The sequence below is a fragment of the Ovis canadensis genome, chromosome 7, assembly GCF_042477335.2.
Source record: "Ovis canadensis isolate MfBH-ARS-UI-01 breed Bighorn chromosome 7, ARS-UI_OviCan_v2, whole genome shotgun sequence".
In the NCBI taxonomy this organism is placed as follows: Eukaryota; Metazoa; Chordata; class Mammalia; order Artiodactyla; family Bovidae; genus Ovis; species Ovis canadensis.
This window is the reverse complement of record NC_091251.1, coordinates 83,317,164-83,332,988: the sequence shown is the minus strand read 5'-3', so window position 1 is coordinate 83,332,988 and position 15,825 is coordinate 83,317,164. Positions and strand designations below refer to the sequence as shown.

At 37.5% G+C, this 15,825-nt stretch overlaps 1 protein-coding gene across 5 annotated transcripts in view; it reads right to left on the bottom strand.

The window, feature by feature from the left end:
• Nucleotides 1-15,825, bottom strand: part of MNAT1 (MNAT1 component of CDK activating kinase) — a 224,011-nt gene that overhangs the window by 146,387 nt on the left and 61,799 nt on the right. For all 5 annotated transcript variants that reach the window (XR_011258302.1, XR_011258303.1, XR_011258301.1 and 2 more), the window contains exon 4: nt 9,620-9,723. Coding sequence is in view for 2 of the 5 variants with exons in the window: in XM_069596759.1 (XP_069452860.1) it covers nt 9,620-9,723 (104 nt within the window). In the remaining 3 variants the exon portion in view is untranslated. The remainder of the gene's footprint in view (nt 1-9,619; nt 9,724-15,825) is intronic.

The following is a 15,825-nucleotide window of genomic DNA, read 5'->3' as shown; positions in this document are numbered from 1 at the left end:
TCTGCTAATTGCACACCCATCTTTCAGTCAACTCAAGTTGAAACCTCAAAGTCATCTTTATTACTCTTTCTCCCTCAACCCCAGCCCCCTTAAATTAAGTCAGCTGCTAAGTTCTAGTAGCATTTCTCCCCTATAATTTTAAAAACTTCTATTACTGAGATTGCTATTCTAACTAAGGCAACCAGTGGAGAAGAAAATTCAAACTTGATCAAGACAAACTACTAGGAATAAATGCACAAAGTTATGGGGTAAGATATGAAGGCTGGAAAAGTGAATTACTAGACTATCGGTCCATAAGCAGAAAAAGATGTCTCACAATAAAACAGTGTCATATCAGCAATAAGTTGAATAAGTGATAGGTTTACACAGAGTATGATGGGAGACAAAATTAATAGAGTGGTTAATTCCCCGTGCTATGATGGAGGACAGGTAGAGCTAGAAAAGATTTCACAGAGTGTTACGGGTTGAATGTGTGCCCCCAAATACATGTTGAAGTTCTTAACCCATGGTAACCATAAATGTGACCTTATTTGGAAACAGGGTCTTTGCATATGTAATCAAGTTAAGATAGGTCATGCTGGAAACTTGGATACAGACACACAGGGAAGAAGGCCATGGGAAGTTAGAGGCAGAGATCAGAGTGGTGCCAAAGATGCTAAAAGAAACAAAGATGTCTCCCTAGAGCTTTCAGAGACACCATGACCCTGACGACACCTTGACTTCAGAATTCTAGCTTACAGAAGCCTGTTCCTGTAGGAGACAAATTTCATTGTTATAAATCATGCAGTTTGGGGTAATTTGTTTTAACAGCCCTAGGTAAGCTCAGCTCATGAAGGCTGAGCAGGCTTCAAACAGTAGGTATTTAACCCCACTGCAGAGTAGAAGAGCCATTTAGGCAGAGAAAACAAAGGTAAAAAGACACGAATCAAGCTGGAATGCTTGGTATGACCAAGTCATTAAGTATGACATAGGGGAAAGCTCTTGATAAAGCTGGAGAGGCCAGCAGAAGGCAGATAATGGAGAATTGACCATACCATACTAAGGGGTGCATTTATGCCATACTAAGACAACTGGTAAGGCAAAGAATTTAGAAAGATGACTAGAAGCAATGAAGAATACACATCACTGGGGTTCAAGATTGAAGATAGGAAGACTCAGAGGAATATTTCAACAACTCAAGTAAGAAATAATGAATACTATGTAAAGTAACAATAATATAATTAGAGGAGGAACTAGGTTTGAAAGACCTAAGGAAAGACTGCTGCTACTGCTAAGTCACTTCAGTCATGTCTGACTCTGTGTGACCCCACAGACGGCAGCCCGCCAGGGTCCACCATCCCTGGGACTCTCCAGGCAAGAAGCCTGGAGTGGGTTGCCAGGAAAGACTACCAACAGTATATGATTCCCCAAAGAAGATATATAGATGGCCAATAAACACGTGAAAAGATGCTCAACATCATTCATTATTGGAGAAATACAAATCAGAACTACAATGAGGTATCATCTCACACCAATCAGAATGAAAGTGAAAGTGTTAAGTCACTCAGTCGTGTCCAACTCTTTGTGACCCCATGAACTGCAGCACCACCAGGCTCCTCTGTCGATAGCATTCTCCAGGCAAGAATACTGGAATGGGTAGCCATTTCCTTCTCCAGGGGATCTTCTCAATCCAGAGACTAAACCCAAGTCTCCCACATTACAGGCACATTCTTTACTAACAGATTTACCAGGGAAGCCACACCAATCAGAATGGCCATCATCAAAAAACTACAAACAATAAATGCTGATGATGTGGAAAAAAGAGAACCCTACTGCACTGTTAGTGGGAACGTAAACTGATACAGCTACTATGGAGAACAGTATGGAGATTCCTTAACAAACTAAGAATAAGACTACCACATGACGCAGCAATTCCACTACTGAGCATACAACCTGAGAAAACCACAATTCAAAAAGACACATATACCCAGAATGTTCATGGCAGCAATATTTATAATAGTCAGGAATTGGAAGCAAGCCAGATGTGCATCAACACAAGAAAGGATAAAGAAAATGTGGTACATATATACAATAGAACATTACTCAGCCATAAAAAAGCAACAAATTTGAGTTAGTTCTAATGAGGTTGGATGAAGCTAGAGACTACAATACAGAGTGAAGTAAGTCAGAAAGAGAAAAACAATTATCATATATTTAGTAGAACAAATTGAGAAAGTAGCATTGACATATATACTCTATCCAATTATGACTCATTATTACACAGCAGAAACCAGCACACTGTAAAACAATTATGCTTCAATTTCTAATAAAGTTTTTTAAAAAAACAGTATATGAAGACTAACCAGATATGGCTTGAACACTTAGATAAAGATCATAATAGGAGAAACAGGTAGGAAAGTGAAGATAAAAAAGGTTAGTTATGATGAACATAGATGCAAAACTCTTCAACAAAATATTAGCAAAACCAAATTCAGTTCGGTTCAGTTCAGTTCAGTCGCTCAGTCGTGTCCGACTCTTTGCGACCCAATGAATCACAGCACACCAGGCCTCCCTGTCCATCACCAACTCCCGGAGTTCACTCAGACTCACGTCCATCAAGTCAGTGATGCCATCCAGCCATCTCATCCTCGGTCGTCCCCTTCTCCTCCTGCCCCCAACCCCTCCCAGCATCAGTCTTTTCCAATGAGTCAACTCTTCGCATGAGGTATCCAAAGTACTGGAGTTTCAGCTTTAGCATCATTCCTTCCAAAGAACACCTAGGACTGATCTCCTTTAGAATGGACTGGTTCGAACTCTTTGCAGTCCAAGGGACTCTCAAGAGTCTTCTCCAACACCACAGTTCAAAAGCATCAATTCTTTGGCGCTCAGCTTTCTTCACACTCCAACTCTCGCATCTATACATAACTACTGGAAGAAACCATAGCCTAGACTACATGGACCTTTGTTGGCAAAGTAATGTCTCCTCTTTTCAATATGCTGTCTAGGTTGGTCATAACTTTCCTTCCAAGGAGTAAGCGTCTTTTAATTTCATGGCCACAATCACCATCTGCAGTGATTTTGGTGCCCCTGAAAAAAAAGTCTGACACTGTTTCCCCATCTATTTGCCATAAAGTGATGAGACCAGATGCCATGATCTTCGTTTACTGAATGCTGAGCTTTAAACCAACTTTTTCACTTTCCTCTTTCACTTTCATCAAGAGGCTTTTTAGCTCCTCTTCACTTTCTGCCATTAGGGTGGTGTCATCTGTATATCTGTTATTGATATTTCTCCCGGCAATCTTGATTCCAGCTTGTGCTTCTTCCAGCCCAGCGTTTCTCATAAGCAGGGTGACAATATACAGCCTTGACGTACTCCTTTTCCTATCTGAAACCAGTCTGTTGTTTTATGTCCAGTTCTAACCATTGTTTCCTGACCTGCACACAGGTTGCTCAAGAGGCAGGTCAAGTGGTCTGGTATTCCCATCTCTTTCAGAATTTTCCACAGTTTATTGTGATCCACACAGTCAAAGGCTTTGGCATAGTCAATAAAGCAGAAATAGACCTTTTCTTGGAACTCTCTTGCTTTTTCCATGATCCTGTAATGTTGGCAATTTGATCTCTGGTTCCTCTGCCTTTTCTAAAACCAGCTTGAACATCTGGAAGTTCACGGTTCACGTATTGCTGAAGCCTGGCTTGGAGAATTTTGAGCATTACTTTACTAGCATGTGAGATGAGTGCAATGGTGCAGTAGTTTGAGCATTCTTTGGCATTGCCTTTCTCTGGGATTGGAATGAAAACTGACCTTTTCCAGTCCGGTGGCCACTGCTGAGTTTTCCAAATTTGCTGGCATATTGAGTGCAGCACTTTCACAGCATCATCTTTAAGGATTTGAAATAGCTCTACTGAAATTCCATCACCTCCACTAGCTTTGTTCGTAGTGATGCTTCCTAAGGCCCACTTGACTTCACATTCCAGGATGTCTGGCTCTAGATTAGTGATCACACCATCATGGTTATCCTGGTCTTGAAGATCTTTTTTGTACAGTTCTTCTGTGTATTCTTGCCATCTCTTCTTAATATCTTCTGCTTCTCTTAGGTCCATACCATTTCTGTCCTTTATCGAGCCCATCTTTGCATGAAATGTTCCCTTGGTATCTCCAATTTTCTTGAAGAGATCTCTAGTCATTCCCATTCTGTTCTTTTCCTCTATTTCTTTGCATTGATCGCTGAAGAAGGCTTTCTTATCTCTTCTTGCTATTCTCTGGAACTCTGCATTCAGATGCTTATATCTTTCCTTTTCTCCTTTGCTTTTCGCTTCTCTTCTTTTCACAGCTATTGGTAAGGCCTCCCCAGACAGCCATTTTGCGTTTTTGCATTTCTTTTCCATGGGGATGGTCTTGATCCCTGTCTCCTGCATAATGTCATGAACCTCAGTCCATAGTTCATCAGGCACTCTATCTATCAGATCTAGGCCCTTAAATCTATTTCTCACTTCCACTGTATAATCATAAGGGATTTGATTTAGGTCATACCTGAATGGTCTAGTGGATTTCCCTACTTTCTTCAATTTTAGTCTGAATTTGGCAATAAGGAGCTCATGATCTGAGGCACAGTCAGCTCCCGGTCTTGTTTTTGCTGACTGTATAGAGCTTCTCCATCTTTGGCTGCAGAGAATATAATCAATCTGGTTTTGGTGTTGACTATCTAGTAATGTCCATGTGTAGAGTCTTCTCTTGTGTTGTTGGAAGAGGGTGTTTGCTATGATCAGTGTGTTCTCTTGGCAAAACTCTATTAGCCTTTGCCCTGCTTCATTCGGTATTCCAAGGCCAAATTTGCCTGTTACTCCAGGTGTTTCTTGACTTCCTACTTTTGCATTCCAGTCCTCTATAATGAAAAGGACATCTTTTTGGGGTGTTAGTTCTAAAAGGTCTTGTAGGCCTTCATAGAACTGTTCAACTTCAGCTTCTTCAGCGTTACTGGTTGGGGCATAGACTTGGATTACTGTGATACTGAATGGTTTGCCTTGGAAACGAACAGAGATCATTCTGTCGTTTTTGAGATTGCATCCAAGTACTGCATTTTGGACTCTTTTGTTGACCATGATGGCTACTCCATTTCTTCTGAGGGATTCCTGCCCGCAGTAGTAGGTATAATGGTCATCTGAGTTAAATTCACCCATTCCAGTCCATTTTAGTTAGCTGATTCCTAGAATGTTGGTATTCACCCTCACCATCTCCTGTTTGACCATTTCCAACTTGCCTTGATTCATGGACCTAACATTCCAGGTTCCTATGCAATATTGCTCTTTACAGCTTCGAACCTTGCTTCTATCACCAGTGACATCCACAGCTGGGTATTGTTTTTGCTCTGGCTCCATCCCTTCATTCTTTCTGGAGTTGTTTCTCCACTGATCTCCAGTAGCATATTGGGCACCTACTGACCTGGGGAGTTCCTTTTTCAGTATCCTATCATTTTGCCTTTTCATACTGTTCATAGGGTTCTCAAGGCAAGAACTGAAGTGGTTTGCCAGTCCCTTTTCCAATGGACCACATTGTGTCAGACCTCTCCACCATGACCAAATTCAACAATACATTAAAGGGATCATATACCATAATCATGTGGGATTTATACCCAAGAATGCAAGGATGGTTCAATACCCATAAATCAATCAATGTGACATACCACATTCATAAATTGAAAAATAAAAAGCATATGATCATCTCAGTAGATGTAAAAAGGGATTTTGATAAAATTCAACATCCGTTTATGATAAAACTCTAAACAAAGTAGCCACAGAATGAACATAAAACAATAAAGGCCAAATATGACAAGCCCATAACTAATTTATACTCAACAGTGAAAAGCTGAAAGCATTTCCTCTAAGATCAGGAACAAGACAAGGATGTTCACTTTTGCCACTTTTATTAAAAAATAAAGTATTGGAAGTATTCTATTGGAAGTCCTAACCACAGCAATCAAAAAAAGAAAAAGAATTCCACTGGAAAGGAAGAACAAAAACTGTCAATGTTTGAAGATGGCATGACACTATATATACAAAATTCTAAACATGCCACCAAAAAACCTTAGAACTCACCAAAGAATTCAGTGAACTTGCAGTATACAAAATTAATCTATAAAAATCTGCTGCATTTCTATACACTAACAACAAACTATCAGAAAGAGAAAAGAATCTCATTTACACCTGCATCAAAAAGAATAAAATACCTAGGAAGTAATCTAAGGAAGTAAAAGACCTATAAAGAGAAAACTGTAATACACTGACAAAAGAAACTGAAGACAACACAAACAAATGGAAAGATCTACTGTGCTCATGAACAATTAATAGTTTTAAATGGCCATACTACCCCAACACAATCTACAAATTCAGTCCAATCCCTATCAAAATATCAACCACATTTTTCACAGAACTAGAACAAATAATTTTTAGTGTGTATGGCAACATAAAAGACCTCAAATAGTCAAAACAATCTTGAAAAAGAACAGCAAAGTTCAAAGTATCATACTACCTGATTTCAAACTACAATACAAAGACACAGTCTTTAAGAAAACAAAGTACTAGTACAAAAACAGACACATAGATCAATGTGGAATAGAATAGCGAGCCCAGAAGTAAACCCACTTATATGGGCAATTAATCCATGACAAAGGAAGCAAGAATATACAACAAGAAAAACGACAGCCTCTTCAATAAATGGTTTTGGAAAAACTAGATAGCTATACATGAAAGAATTAAACAGGACTACTTTCTCACACCATCAACAAAAATAAACTCAAAAGGGATTATTCAAGACTTAAGTGTAAGACATGAAACCATAAAACTCTTACAAGACAACATGGGTAGTATGCTCTTTGACATCTACCCATGTCAAACAGGTAGCATGGGTAGCAAAGAATAAATCTGGTAAGAGGTTAATGTCCAAAATACACAAAGAATTCATAGAACTCAACATCAAAAACACAAATAACCTGGTTAAAAAATGGGCAAAGAACCTGAACAGACATTTTTCCAGAGGACATACAGATGGCCTAAAGGCAAAGGAAAAAATGCTTAACATCACTAACCATCAGGGAAATGCAAATGAATACCACAATGAGATATCATCTCACATATGTCAGAATGGTCAGCATCAAAAAGAAAACAAATAACAAATGTTGGAAAGGATGTGGAAAAAAGGGGACCCTAGGAATGTAAACTGGTTCAGGTACTATGGAAAATAAGAAGGTTTCTCAAAAATAGAACTACGACACAGTCAAGCAATTCTGGGTTTTTATCCAAAGGAAAGCAAGACACTAATTTGAAAAGATATATGCTCCTCAACATTCATTTCTGGATTATTTAAATAAGCCAAGATAAAAGAAGCACCTTAAGTACCCATCAACAGAAGAATGGATAAAAAAAGATGTAATATATAAAATCAAATATTACTCAGCCATTAAAAAAAAAGAAGGAAATCTTGCCATTTGGATTGACTTAGATGGTACTATGCTAAAATTTTAAAAGTCAAAGAAAGACAAATACTGTATGATTTCACTAACATCTGGAATCCCAAAAACAAAACAAGTAACCAAAAATAACAAAACAGTCATAGATACAGAGAACAAACAGGAGGTTTCTGGGGGGAAGGGGGATGGGGAATGAAAGAAATAGGTGAGAAAGATTAAGTATGAACTTCCATTTACAAAATAAATAAGTCACAGGTACAAAATGCAGTGTGGGGGAATACAGTCAACAAGAATACAGTATCTTTGTATCATGACGGTAACCATACAATCATAATGGTAACTTGACTTATAACGGTGATCATTTTGAAATGTATGTTGTTGTTGTTGTTGTTGTTGTTGTTGCTGTAGCTGCTGCTGTTCAGTCGCTAAGTCATGTCTGACTCTTTGCAACTCCACGGTCTGCAGCATGCCAGGCTTCCCTGTCCTTCACGATCTCCCAGAGTTTGCTCAAACTCATGTCCATTGAGTAGATGATGACATGCAACCACTTCATCCTTTGTCACCCCCTTCTCCTTCTGCCCTCAATCTTTTCCAATGAGTCAGCTCTTTACAGCAGTTGGCCAAAGTGTTGCAGCTTCAGCTTCCACAGTAAACTCAGTAATAGTCTCTCTGTCAGAAATGAGTCATCTTATATGCCTAATTATACAAGAGATTGAGTTTTTCCCCTGTTTTGATATAATTCTGATGTTTTTGGAACAGTGAGACTTCAACATTCACAGCGCTATTAAAGGCAAGTTGCTACCTCAGGATAATAAATACATCATTCATATAGTCCACATTCCTTGGGCCACTTCAGAACTGGGCTCTACCCAAAGACACTGTAGTTACTGATATACAAGAACTTGCACCATCTTAAAAAATGGTCCTGTGTCTGTATTTATGCCAACACCAAATAGCTACGTATCACTAATAAAATGCTCCTCATAGAATGATCAATTAATAAATGATAATGAATTACTGACCAAAACACTTAGTTATAACAGATTCAGGTGCTAAACGCTAACATGAAGAATAAATGTAGACACTGTAACATGCATTAAACAAAGTACAAGTTAATCATTATACAACATGAGGTATTACGGATGCCAGGCCTTGGCACAGTTGAAAATTCACGTATAGTTTAGTCTGCACTCCTTATCAGTGGTTCCCTCTGTGTCTGAGGTTCTGCAATCAAGGATTCAATCTCTCAACATGTGGTATAGTAGTATTCTCTATTGAAAATAATCCAGGTGTTAAGTCAACCTGTTGTTCACAGGTCAATTGTATTCAATAACTTATTATAAAGTTTTTGTTAATTAGAAATTCCTACTTTAAAATAATACTAACCAGCCTAAAATTAGATCATTCGTTCATTTAAACTCTCAATATTACTTGCTAGCTTAAAAATATAAATTGAAAAAGCACTCACTTGAAAGAACAACCTTATTAACTCAAACAGAGTTAATGCAACAAGTTACCCAGGCATACCTATTGTGCCTGTATCTTCTGATGTACCCAAAGAAGGCTACTGGGTAAAGTGAGTAATTTTTACGGCATACTGATGCTCTCGGAAATGAGACACCTTTCTAAGGAAGCCAGGCTGGATATGAACAGAACAGAATGTCAATTCCTCAAGAGTTTTATTGTAGGAAAGAAGTGCCTTAATGAAACACTTGAAGACTATAACAAGTAAATCTAAGTACAAGACAAAAATACAAGCTATGTAATCCAAACATTCAAGCTATGTAATCCAAACATATCTATATCATTTTTACCAATGATTACAAATTCCTGGTACAGCACCTTAAAAACAATTACCTTTGCTTTCCCCAAAACTAGAAAGCCAAGCTATACTGAAGAAATGATAGCTAAACTGTGTAAGTTAGATAATTAAATATCTGCGTGCATACAATTATTTTTCCTTTATAGAATATATTTTAATAATGCCATCAAAACTGTTTTTGCTATAGTAATGTGTGCCTCATACCTATACGCATATATAAATATACTAGTATTTCTGGCCTTAATTTCAGCTAAATTCTTTGTAAATATGACTAGGTTTAGAAAAACCTTTTTAAAGTATCATGTGGAAGCATTAGTTTCTAATTCAAAAGAAGAAGAAAATACTTGGCACCAACCAGCTTTAACTTATTTTTCTGAATGACATCTTTGTTTTCCTTTTGGTATATCTCCATTTTCTTTTTGGTATTGTCCAAATCCACATTGTTCGTCAAGTTGAAAACTGCATGAGAAAAGAAACAGTGACATGAAATACAGTTTCAACATACATCTTGCAAAGATAATAAAAACCAAATATTCATTCACAATGATTTCTTAATACATCAGGTTGTCATTTCTTACAGCTCCATTTGTGTCTTTTTACTGACCACCTACTTTATAGAAACTAGCTCTAGTTCAGCAACTATGATTTTCTGAACCAAACAAGGAAAGACTGTCAGACTATCACACAGATTATCTATAGATCTGAATATCCTCAAAAAATCTAATATGTGTACTTGCCATAGTAACATTGGATTTGAATTTTATATTGCCCATTTTAACTTTAAAAGTATAAAAAAAAGATTGCTTAAATTTTTTATTTAAAAAAAAGTAAGTCTGAAATCTACTACACTAGTCAGAATCAAAACTGAAAAGAATCTAAGCTCCAGAACAGAAAAATTATCCAAAGGAATAAAAAATATTCTCTAACAAAAACAGGTTTTATTCTAATCTTCAACATAGCTGTACATAAGAATGAATCATTTCCCATATAGTCTAGATCTGGAAAAGTATGAAATATATGAGTCGAAACCTAATAGGGAAGGTAAAGGATAATCTGGCTCCAAAACTGAAGACTGAAATAGTTGAGTAAGAGAAGCCACTGAAACATGTTCAGAAAGGAGATAAACTTTCAGTAAGTTAGAACTATCTTTTTATAATTCTAATTCAAAGTGATTTTAATTATAAATACTTTTAATTATAAACTCCCTTCTGGATCATCGAAAAAGAAAGAGAGTTCCAGAAAAACATCTATTTATGCTTTATTGACTATGCCAAAGCCTTCGACTCTGTGGATCACAATAAACTGCGGAAAATTCTGAAAGAGATGGGAATACCAGACCACTTGACCTGCCTCTTGAGAAACCTTTTTGCAGGTCAGGAAGCAACAGTTAGAACTGAACATGGAACAACAGACTGGTTCCAAATGGGAAAAGGAGTACGTCAAGGCTGTATATTGTCACTCTGATTATTTAACTTATATGCAGAGTACATCATGAGAATCGCTGGGCTGGAAGAAACACAAGCTGGAATCAAGATTGCCGGGAGAAATATCAATAACTTCAAATATGCAGATGACACCACATGGCAGAAAGTGAAGAGGAACTAAAAAGCCTCTTGATGAAAGTGAAAGAGGAGAGTGAAAAAGTTGGCTTAAAGCTCAACATTCAGAAAACGAAGATCATGGCATCTGGTCCCATCACTTCATGGCAAATAGATGGGGAAACAGTGGAAACAGTGTCAGACTTTATTTTGAGGGGCTCCAAAATCACTGCAGATGGTGACTGCAGCCATGAAATTAAAAGACGCTTACTCCTTGGAAGGAAAGTTATGAGTACCCTAGACAGCATATTGAAAAGCAGAGATATTACTTTGCCAACAAAGGTCCATCTAGTCAAGGCTATGGTTTTTCCAGTGGTCATATATGGACGTGAGAGTTGGAGTGTGAAGAAGGCTGAGTGCTGAAGAATTGATGCTTTTGAACTGTGGTGTTGGAGAAGACTCCTGATAGTCCCTTGGACTGCAAGGAGATCCAACCAGTCCATTCTACCCAAGAGATCAGCCCTGGGATTTCTTTGGAAGGAATGATGCTAAAGCTGAAACTCCAGTACTTTGGCCACCTCATGCGAAGGGTTGACTCACTGGAAAAGACTCTGATGCTGGGAGGGATTGGGGGCAGGAGGAAAAGGGGACGACAGAGGATGAGATGGCTGGATGGCATCACTGACTCAATGCGAGTTTGAGTGAACTCCGGGAGTTGGTGATGGACAGGGAGGCCTGGCGTGCTGCAATTCATGGGGTCACAAAGAATTGGACACGAATGAGCAACTGAACTGAACTCCCTTCTAAGTTTACATATGTAAATTTAAACTCTTTGAACAAAAACTGTTTTTAATTTATATGAATATAAACTCATATTTTAAAGTACTGCCGACTGCCATACCCCTTTCAGTGTTAATATAAGCTCATCTAAAGAAGGGTCCTCATCACTGTCTCTCCTATTTCATAATTCAGTCCAGATCTCCCTTGGATTTCTCTAATCTTTATGCTTGTGTTATTAGCCCTTCAATTCCTTCTCCAATTACTTACAACTGCTTCCTCTAGTTTGACCTATAAGCAGGTTTGATCTACCCTAAATAATCTGCTTTAATCCATGCTCCTACATGATGACATCAAATGCTGGCAAGGATGTGGAGCAACAGGAACATGCATACACTGCAGTGGGAATGCAAAATGGCATGGCACTTTGGAAAGCAATTTGAGAGTTTCTTACAAAATGAAACATACTCTTATCATACAATCCTGCAACTGCACTTTTTGATATTTATCCAAAGGAGTTAAAAACCATGTCCACACAAAATCCTGCATATGAATGTTTACAGCAGCTTTATTCATCATTGCTGAAACAACCAAGATGTCCTTCAGTAGTCTGAGAAGATAAATAAACTAGAGTATATCCAGACAATGAGATATTATTAAGCACCAAATAATAATAAGCCATCAAAGGGTTAGCCCAGGTGGTGCAGTGGTAAAGAATCTGCCTGCCAATGCAGGAGATGCCAGAAATGCAGGTTCAATCACTGGGTCAGAAGATCCCCCAGAGGAGGAATAGCAATCCACTCCAGTATTTTTGCCTGGAAAATCCCATGGACAGAGGAACCTGACAGGCTACAGTCCATGGGGTCACAAAGAGTCAGACACAACTGAGCACAGCACATCAAACCATGAAAAGACATAGAGGAAACTTAAACGTGTATTACTAAGGCAACTGGTAAGGCTACACACTGTATGATTTCAACTGACAACCTAAAGAAAGCAAAACTACGGACACAGTAAAGAGATCAGTGGTTCCCAAGGACTGAGGGGAAGGGACAAATAAGCAGAACACAGAGGAGTTTCAGGGTACTAAAGCTACAATACTATAATGGAGGATACATGCCATTATATATATCCAAACCCAAAAAACGTATGTCAAGAGTAAACCCTAATGTAAACTATGGACCTTGGAAGATGACAATATGTTAATGTAGGTTCATTGATTATAACAAATTTGTCATTCAGGTAGGTATGCAGATAGTGGGGGAGTCTGTGTGTATGTGAGGTACAAGGGGTATAAGGGAACTCTCTACACATTTCATTTAATTTTTCTGTGAATCTAAAACTGCTCTAAAAAATAGTCTATTAAAAAAAGAAACATCTGGTAAGAGCTCAAGAAATGCTTGCTGAATTATTACAAGAGGAAAAAAAATAAACCAATACGGGTATGGGAGGGATAGACAAAACAGGTAAAATGGATAAAGAAGTACAAAGTTCAGTTTAAAATAAGTTATACATCACAGGGATGTAATGTACATAGGGAACATAGTCAGTGAAGTGAAGTCGCTCAGTCGTGTGTAACTCTTTGTGACCCCATGGACTGTAGCCTACCATGCTCCTCCATCCATGGGGTTTTCCAAGCAACAGTACTGGAATGGGTAATTACTTTCTATAGTTATGGATGGTAACTGGTCTTATTGCAATGATCACTTCATAATACATAAAAATATGGAATCATTAAGCTGTACACCTGAAACTAATATAATATTGCATATCAATCATATTTCCAAAACACTAAAATAACAAAGAAATCAATGCTAATATTTATAATTATCTTTATAAACACAGATTGAATTTAAATGACCTTTATAATTATAAAATTGAATTATTTAGAAAGGCAAAGTAAGCAAATGAGAAGCTACAGGGAAAAAATAATCTTTGTTTCTTATGGCATGAATCTACTGACAAAGTTAATCAAGTTGATATCCTATGTTGAACTTCATTAGAATGTTTAGAGCAATTTTAAAAAATTACAATTTATCACCAAGCTAGACAATGTGCTGAATAAAACTCATTAAATAGAAATTAGAAACAGTATAGTTAAATTCTAAGTGAAACTGATCTGTTATAGATAACTTCTATTTTATGCTTATTAAAAATTTTATGAATTTTAATGAAATGCAAATAACCAATTTGTTTATTTCATTTTTTTAATTTAGAAAGCAAAGGTAATAACAATATAAAAGATGCAAACCATAATCATAAGTAATACAAATCTCTTCCTTTAAAAAACAAAAAGAGAGAGAAAAACACTAAAAGTGGATTACAAGTTTGAAAACATCAGATGAGGCGAGTCTCATTCATGATACAATGAAGCAGATTGGTATAAGAGCTTAGAGGAAAGAAAAGAATTTTCTATAACAATTATTTGGTCTTTTATCTATCCTGGTTACTGGCTTAGCTCAGATGTTGACCTGTCTTCAGTCAAGTATTAAAACCCAACAAAAAACCTACTGTATTTTCTGAAAGATTTAATGTTATTTAAGTGCAATTCTGCAGTCCTTTTGACATCCAGAATTCATAATTAAAGCCCTTAGGACATTCTCACCCTTTTAAAACAAAAATACCCTAAACCAAAAGAATAATATGTTTATTATGTAACTAAGGACAAACCTTTGAGATAATCCCTGAGGCCAAAAGGAACAAGAATTTTTATGTTTAGATTGTCATAACCACAGAAAAGGGCCCATTGTCAAAGCTATAAGAAAGTCCATCTTCATATGTGCCCCCTTCTATTGTAATTTTTTATGCCACTACTCAAAATTATAGTGTTCTAAAGTTTTTATATTCATCATATTCAAAGGGTTCATAATGAATTTCTATAACAGTGACTGATCCCTAATTTATAAATCCTCAAACACTGACTCCTTAGCCATCCTACCAACTTTATTCTTTTCACTCTAACCTCAATAGCACCTTCCTATCTTCCTTCCTACCAAACTTCTTTAAGATCCTTCAAAATTATAGCTCCAATATATAGATTTTTATCTCCTCCAACTCTTCTACTAATCAGCACTCCATATTCTAGACTCAGGCTATTAACTTGGTAGTCTCTGAGACTACCAAGTACTTTGATGGGCTCTATGAGTTAGGAAAACCTATGTTCAAAGTCTGGCTACATTATATATTAGCAATGTGATCTCCAGAACAACAGTTAAAACTCTCTGTGGCTCCTCTCCATATGCAAAATAGATTAAAATGCCTATCCCAAGAGTTGCGAAAACTATGCTTTTGATTAACACAGAGATACTCAATACAGATATCACAAACATCTAACTAATCATCTTTAAAAGAATGAATAAGACACAAAATGAACAGCTACTGAAACAAGATTTTAAAAGGAAGTCTAAAAAAAAAGCTTTTATTTATATCATAACAATCAGAACAATGACACTTAAGTAAGTGGTGGGAGTCACACCCTAACAAAACTTAAAGGGGCAGAAACTGGTCTTTCCCTCATTTCCATACTCTCCACCCAACAAAACAGTAAAAAATAATGCCACTTCTCCCACTTTTATTTTCTAGATTAATACCATACAACTGCTCAAGGTAAGAATAACTGCAATTCATCCTAGTCTATACTTTCTTAACTCACTTCTTACATGAAATTATTCACTCAAATACTCTAGCCCTAAAACATCCCTTTTAACTATCTCTCTCAGTTACTACCTATTCTAGTTTGTTCTTCCCTGGTGGCTCAGGCAGTAAGTTCAGTTCAGTTCAGTTCAGTCGCTCAGTCATGTCCAACTCTATGCGACCCCATGAACTGCAGGACGCCAGGCCTCCCTGTCCATCACCAACTCCCAGAGTTTACTCAAACTCATGTCCACTGTGTCAGTGAAGCCATCCAATCACCTCATCCTCTGTTGTCCCCTTCCCCTCCCACCTTCAATCTTTCCCAGCATCAGGGTCTTTTCCAATGAGTGTGTTTTTCGCATCAGGTGGCCAAAGTATTGGAGATGCAGCTTCGGCATCAGACCTTCCTTTGAAAACTCTGGAATGATCTCCTTTACAATGGACTTGTTGGAACTCCTTGCAGTCCAAGGGACCCTGAAGTCCAAGAAGTGCAAGAGTCTTCTCCAACACCACAGTTCAAAGCCATCAATTCTTCAGCGCTCAGCTTTCATTCTAGTTCAACTCTGACATCCTTTGGTGACTACTGCAAAAACCACAGCTTTGACTATACGCA